The sequence below is a fragment of the Typha latifolia genome, chromosome 13 (genome assembly GCF_019914945.1).
Source record: "Typha latifolia isolate L0001 chromosome 13, TyphaL0001v2, whole genome shotgun sequence".
NCBI lineage: Eukaryota > Viridiplantae > Streptophyta > Magnoliopsida > Poales > Typhaceae > Typha > Typha latifolia.
Genome location: NC_133098.1, coordinates 8,969,386 through 8,976,970, shown reverse-complemented (window position 1 = coordinate 8,976,970; position 7,585 = coordinate 8,969,386). Strand labels below are relative to the sequence as shown.

The following is a 7,585-nucleotide window of genomic DNA, read 5'->3' as shown; positions in this document are numbered from 1 at the left end:
GAAAGATGATTGATATTGGGTAGGAGAACATGCTTTGGCCTATGAATTTGGCATGACATAGGATTCTGACCAATCAAACAACCACAACACACAATAGAGTTGAAATTGTAACCAATTCAAACGGAATCAAGTATCTCAACCACTAAGATACCAATTAGTCAAAAAGATGAATATAAATAAAGTTTTAAAAAACTTAATATATTCTCTCTTTTTCAACAAAAAAAAAGGCCATGAAAAAGTTTTGAGGAGGACCACCCTATACTTTACCTTCCCAATCAAGTATTCAAGTTGTATATCATACAGTTGGTCCAATGGACGGAGAAAATCTAAGCTATAGATTCCTGCGGGATAAGATTGTCTGCGACGCAGGCTGCAGGAAAGAAGGCGTCAATAATCACTGCTCCAACACCACCACGGATGTATCCGTTTGCCCATCCGGGAGTTGTACGCGATCCGCTTCCTAGAAATCATACTCTGAAGAGAGGTGTACAAGTGTACTTGTACTTCGCCAAACCCCCCCACCAAAACCCAAACCCAAACCCAAATTCTTTTATCAAATAATATCCTTATACCCACCCACAGATTTACCCCCTACCGGGACCCACCTCAGCAGCAACCCATTAAAAAATGAAAAAAAGATATACTCTTTACTGCTAGCTTCTAACAACTTTCTTTTTGTCTTCCTCCTACTTAGATCCTGCTCCTCTCTATATATACCTGCCCTCTTCCCTCTCCTCTCTCTTCATCCCAGATCTCTCTCTCTATTTGTCTCTCTTTGTCTCTCTTTGTCTATCTTTGAGTCATCCGAGAGATATATATATAACAGTTAATATTTTAACATAGGTGAGACAAATTAAGGCGATAGAATTAATAGTAGAATTGTGATGTCGGGGGTGTGGGTGTTCAAGAACGGGGTGGTCCGGCTGGTGGAGAACCCGGGGGGAGACGCCGGAGGGGACGGTCGTGGCGGCGGACGGCGGAAGGTTCTGGTCCACATCCCGAGCAACGAAGTGATCACTTCGTACGAGATGCTGGAACGCAAGCTCAGACAGCTCGGATGGGAGCGCTACCTCAACGACCCGGATCTCCTCCAGTTCCACCAGCGCTCCTCCGTCCACCTCATCTCCCTCCCCAGAGACTTCGCCAAGCTCAGGTTGGTCCACATGTACGACATCGTCGTCAAGAGCCGCAACGTCTTCGAGGTGCGAGATGCATGAGATAGATGTAACTCTCTCTCTCTCTCTCTCTCTCTCTCTCTCTCTCTCTCTCTCTCTCTCTCTCTCTCTCTCGCTATACATATATATATTTATATATATATATATATGGATGGTTTGAGAACTATGTATGTGTGTGTATGTATAAGGATAAGGTAGGTTAATTAATTTGGTTGTGGGTAGTAGATAGTTCAAGCAGTGCTTGGAGAGGATGCAAGATAGATAGATATATAGATGGATAGGGAGAGTGAGTATTTTGTATATGGATATGAAGATGTGAAATAAGCAATTAATATGATTTGCATGCTTTATTTATAGTACTAGATGGCATTTAATGATCTCTTTTTGTTCTATTTTTGAGATGGGCAACCAGTTAAAATTGTACATTAGTTTAATTGCCTGTTGTGTGTTTGTCTCTCCAAGGTATGTGGGGCTAGCTAGGTAGTACCTCTCTTGCAACAGAGAAACTATCCATTAAGCTTGTGGGGTTCACCATGCTCTTTGTATGTCTCACAAGAGTACCAATTGACTCTGGGAAAGGTTCTGTCTACAACTTTCTGATGGTTTATTAAATGGTTTGCGTTAGCGAGCGAGAGAGAGAGAGAGAAACATAGTCTTGGTTCAAATACCTATGGAATCTCCACCATGTATTAAAAGATTAAGAGCTTCAGTAGCTGATTTCTCTCTCTCTCTTTCTTCTCTCTCCAAAAAGAGAGAGAGAGAGAGAGAGAGAGAGAGAGAGAGAGAGTTGTGGCTCAAAAATTGGAAAGCCCTCCAAGAAACAAGAAAGAGTTTGAGTAGGACTTTAAGATTCATTAATAGATCCATGGCCCAATACATATTTCATATAAAAGCTTCTTTCTCTCTCTCTCTCTCTCTCTCTCTCTCTCTCTCTCTCTGCTTCTTATCTCAACCAAATTGAGGTTCTTATTTTGTCTATTGGAACTCAAGTTTAATTAGCCTTGTATCTTTCTCTCAAGAAGTGGGAAAATCCCCAGTTAGAGTCATATTTCTGAGATCTTTATCTATGCATGGCTGATAACCATTAAAAATTCTTTCTGCTCCCAGAGAGAGAGAGAGAGATGAGAGATGAGGTCAGAGAAAGAGGCATTAATTTCTAATGATGGCCCGCAGGTAATAGTTTATTAATTATTAATATGGTCCATCATTCCCCATGGGACTCCAATGATATTAGAAAGTAATGATCTGTCTTGACTAATTCAAGGCATCTGTAGCATGAAAAGTTGCCCTTATGTCATCAATGCATGGCTGAGGGATCTGGACAAAGATGAACAGATAACTTTACCATCTTTGCATGCTACTGTTATATGTGTCATCTCCAACAGTGTCACTACATCTCATCCCTTGTGCACCCCAAAAGAATAAATTCTAGGGTGAAATATATTTCACTCTCTCTATATTTTGGATCAGAATTAATTTACACTTAAACTTTATTTTATTGCAAATACAAACATCAGGAACGAAGATTACAGATTAATAACTAAAATGGTCCAGCTTCTGTTAAATAAATATATATCCAAAGAGAGTTTAAAATGGCTTTGCGAGGTAAAGCATTTTCGTTCAAATTGGTAACCATTTTTAAATAAAAAATACACCAATATTATTAACTTTGGATAAAAAATCTAAAGGAAGACATAGTAAATTTAATATATCTAATTTAATATGTTATCTTTCATTCAAAGTATTGGAAACTCTGAACCAAGTTTTGTCTTTGAATCATGAATATTAATGTACTTATATTTGAAACTTTGTATTTAAGTTTTTTATTAACTAAAAAAAGGTGCCTTTATCATATGGGTTATTTTTTATGCATTCGACATATTTATTTTAGACTTTTATTATTAAATTATCGTACTCTAGTTCTGTTATATTTCTTTAATATATATATATATATATAAACAAGTTATGTCACCCTCTCTCTCTAGACCCACACTACTACATGAAATTCACACTTCTTTTAGTTCGACCACCAGTATTGATTGCATTTAACACTTGGTCAAAAATCTGATTATAGTTTGGGAAAATTATATTTTAATTAAAAAACCAAAATGCATGCCCTTTTAATTTCCAACAAGTAATTAGAGAAATGGATGGTTTGTCAAAATACCTTAGCCTTATGTTTCTTTCATCTAAAATAGTTCTTACTTTTATACTTTGGACATTGCAAACATCTCAAAAAGAGATCATGTAAATGGCAAAGTTTGATAGTTTCAAAGAAAAATTATTTCAAAACTACAAGGAATCTAAGTGATACAAAAAAGAGGTATAGGGAGGTACTCTGAATTTAATTTGGCATAACAAGACTGCAAATTATTATTTTTTTTCGTTTATACTTATTAATCGTTCTTAAGATTTTGTAAAGAGTCATCCTTAATTTGTTCTGGCAATTTGTATAGCTAGCCCAAATTATTACTTAATCTTTTTTAAAAGATTAAGTTAATAAGGAACGGTGGTTTCTAATATTTTAGATTCTAATACTTCCTCTTTTAAGTCTAGGCTTGAGTATTTAATAGACTAAAAAACTTAGGTTGTTAATGATATATAAACAATATATATCATGCCTTACACATGTTAACTCATTGTATATTTTTATATATATTATCTAATGGAACTAAGATCTAAAATTATCCATGCGACTAGGTCTACATCACTCCCCAATGGACCTCTCACCAGCCATGCTTCATCCATATAATATCCTTACTATTCTTCTCTTCCATAATTCTCATTATCTTTCTTCTTCACTTGCCCCGGCAGGTTGACTCCATTTTATGAGGCAGCTGTTAAAGAACGATAATCTTTATATTTTAACACTCTTCTTATTTTTTAGGTTTGGACATTTTGAGAGGCCCAAAAACTAGACAAAGATGGACCTAACAAAATTCAACATCAGAAGCTCTGCTCTGATATCATATTAACTTACTTAACTACTTGATCTAAAAGCTTAAGTTAATAGAGGATGATGATTTTATGTTTATTTTTTAGCACTCTTCTTTACTTTTGGACTTGAGACATTTTGAGAAGTCCAAGAAGTAGGCTTGACTTAAACAGTTGGAGGTTTTATATTTTAGGCAAGATGAACATGGTAGGATTTAAAATAAGGACCGCTATACTTTGATACTATGATACTTTAGTATTTATATTTTATCAGGCATTTTTGCATCACCCATTATCACATCACAGAAGCCCCAGGACCACCTCAGTTTATATACTTAATCCCAAGGCAAATAAGTATAGAAAATTCACATAATTTTCGATGAACTTATTTATGTATTATACCCACCGACTCTACTAATTTTAGTAGAGTCCGTAGATATCTTCCCCATGACTAAAGGGGTCATGAGATCGATTCCAACTCAAAGTAATGCTCAATGACTTAGACTCAGTTGATGGCTTTGAAGCAATATGTCTCAACGGCGTTTAATTTAGAGCAATAGTTCGGCGACGTACACGGTTTAAAGTCTCAACTAGGTGGCTTAATATATTAGCTAAAGTTTGATGGAGTCTTAGTGTCTTTGTATCTGAGAATGATTAGCTCTTTGTCCGATCCATATATAGCATTCGGGCTTTTGAATGATAAAAAAAAACACTTATTTATGTTTCTTATTCGATTTTGGTTACCTTAGAACTCTTTATTTTATATCCTATAAATATGGGCCTTATGCATTAAATTAATTTAATAAATTTATATTCCTCTATCTCTATCTCTCTTTATATCTCCTATCAAGTCCTCTCCCTGACCTTACCACCCTCTCCTTTTTGCGACTTTCCCTTTCGTCGTACCCGCCTTCTTTCTCGTCATGTGAACCTCTATGAGAGCCTTCAAACTACCTATCACTATCATCTACTACCGTATCCAAACCCTAGATCTTCTTATCATCTATCTAAGTCTTTCATAGCCCTAGTTTGAGTCCCGACCACTACCAATCCCTAAGGGCACCATCTAAAGCCCCAAAGACACTAGCAAGCCAGATCAACTGAAATCCTACATCTATTCTACGTCAATGTGCACCACAACGACCGAGAGCACACTATCTTTAGAAATTGGGACAAAAGCTTGATATCCAGCCCGAGCTTTTGTCTACAACTAAGGTTAATCCTCTGTCGCTTCTCCCTCCTCACTCCAGCGACCAGCTGTACCTGGAAACTCCCTTCTCTCACTTCATCTTATTCAAGATACTAATCCATCCACCATAGCCATCTATTATCTTTCAAAACTCTAACCACATCACGACTATCGCGCCATCCCCTAACCTTTGGTCACTATTTCTTTAGTAACTTCTAATCTACCTAACAAATCAAGGAACAACAAAATCTCCAAATCTTAGATCGTTACGACGGTTGGATTGATCTCTAGTGGCCTTCGAGATTGAGTTCTATCCAGATTAGCAAATCGAACCGACAATCATAAGGGCTCAGTTTATAAATATTCGTTAAATTATAGGGCGTAAATTATAATATTCAAATTTCCGAGTTGAGCCATAAGTAAGAAAAAGAAAAGAAAAAAAAAAGGTTCTTTTTGGCTTGGTGGGCAGCAGTAGTAGTCAGGGTCAGTTGCATCCCTGTCGCAAAAGTAGGCCACTGAAAAGTGGGGATGGGGAGGGGACAAGTGGGGTTGAGTGACACCAAGGACACGAGGGAAAGGTTGCTGTCATCCGAGTAGCACGGCGAAACGTGGACTCCAGGTGGGCTCCAGTCCACGTGATGAATGGGACTGGGACGCCTTCTTTGCACTGTGTATCACACTGTATCCACCTCTCCATTTTGGTTGGCTCCTCAGATTTTCCATCTCTCTCTCTCTCCCTACGTGCCTTACCATATCATCTATTACAACAAACACTATATATATATATATATATATATATAATTATTTCTAGTTAGCCATCAAAGATTACCAAGTCTTCCATTAAATAGGAAGGAAGTAGTAGGAAAAACAAAAGCAATAAACAAATGATTGGATTTTCCCAAGCCACACTTTATATTTAACATCTTTAATTAACTTTTATGTACATGAGATAGCAAAGCCATAGGAGAGTAACTAAATTTGAATAAGAAATATAGTAAGAATCTAAACTATTTCTCTCTTGGATTAGATCAACGTTTCCGAACCTGATAGGTTCTGAATCTTAAGAAAATATGAAAACTAAAACTGTAGATCATGACGTTATAGATTCAATCGCTTTTGTTTCATAGTTTTTGAACTTTGTATGTATATTTAACAATGTTTTACTAGAACTGCATAAATTGTAGATTTCTGTAATTTAGAGACTTAGGCTAATTCATAATCGAACTCAATTCAATTCATAATCGAACTCAATTCAGACTTGGACCGTGTCAATCCATCGTGTGTTTGTTTGTCCACCTTGGCCTCAAGATGAGGCACAATCTTTAATAAGGAACCCTCGTATAGCTTGGTCTCCTCTATATCTGACTCGGTCGAGCAAGTTGCTAGCTTACTCTAATCAGATTGTCCTAATAGCACATCCATTGCTCGATTTTCATACAAGTAGTTTAGATACCTATCAATGTTGTGCCAGCGTTTGTATAAACTGAACCAAGAAGTAAGGTAAACTCTTCTTATCAGTGCAGATAATGAAGTAGCAACTGATTGAAATATGGACTTCATTTCATGACGGTATGAATAATGGTCAGCATCTCCCACATATAGGTAGATAGTTGCTGAGATTTAGGCAAGAGAGCCTTACTAAGATATGTATATGACTCTAGTTAAGGGGTTAGGATGGTGGAAGGATGGCGAATTTAGGGGTTAGGTTTGCAGTGTTGGTGGTGAGTTTATTGTAGAAATTTCAATCTGTGCCATTCTGAAAGAATATTCACTAAATATTCACACGATGCCAAAAAAATATTTTGGTATTCAGATTCAGACTCTCTCTGGAGTCTGATCGAGATCTAATTTAGAATTGTTAAGGGAATATAGGCCGAAGGCCGAGGTGGTGATGATATGTGGTGAACGATCAGAGAGTAGGGGTTAGGTTTGCAGTGAATCTGTGCCATTCTGAAAGAATATTCACTAAATATTCACACGATGCCAAAAAAATTTTTTGATATTCAGATTCATACTCTCTCTGGAGTCTGATCGAGATCTAATTTGGAATTGTTAAGGGAATATAGGCTGGAGGCCGAGGTGGTGATGATATGTGATGTTGCTTGGGGCTATGATTGATGATGCTATGTGGACAGTAGGTGGAGGACGTGGTGAACGATCAGAGAGTAGAGGTGAAGAGGAGGGGGGTCGGGCCTAAAGGTCTAGGATCATATAGCAATCGAAGAAGGGAGGAGGACGTCAGCTTTGGTGGTGAGCGATAGCTAGGTTGAAGGACTTGAGGGTGATA

General features: G+C 37.2%; 1 protein-coding gene across 1 annotated transcript; it reads left to right on the top strand.

Moving 5' to 3' along the window:
- The first annotated feature begins 711 nt into the window (after positions 1-711).
- Positions 712-1,534, top strand: LOC140800009 (flowering-promoting factor 1-like protein 3). Its single transcript, XM_073154629.1, has one exon. It carries the CDS (start codon positions 885-887, stop codon positions 1,215-1,217), a length of 333 nt encoding a protein of 110 aa, XP_073010730.1. The 5' UTR covers positions 712-884; the 3' UTR covers positions 1,218-1,534.
- Positions 1,535-7,585: the final 6,051 nt, after the last annotated feature.

What these genes read in the sequence shown, in the direction of transcription:
- LOC140800009 (XM_073154629.1), top strand. Translation starts at nt 885, where the DNA reads ATGTCGGGGGTGTGGGTGTTCAAGAACGGGGTGGTCCGGCTGGTGGAG.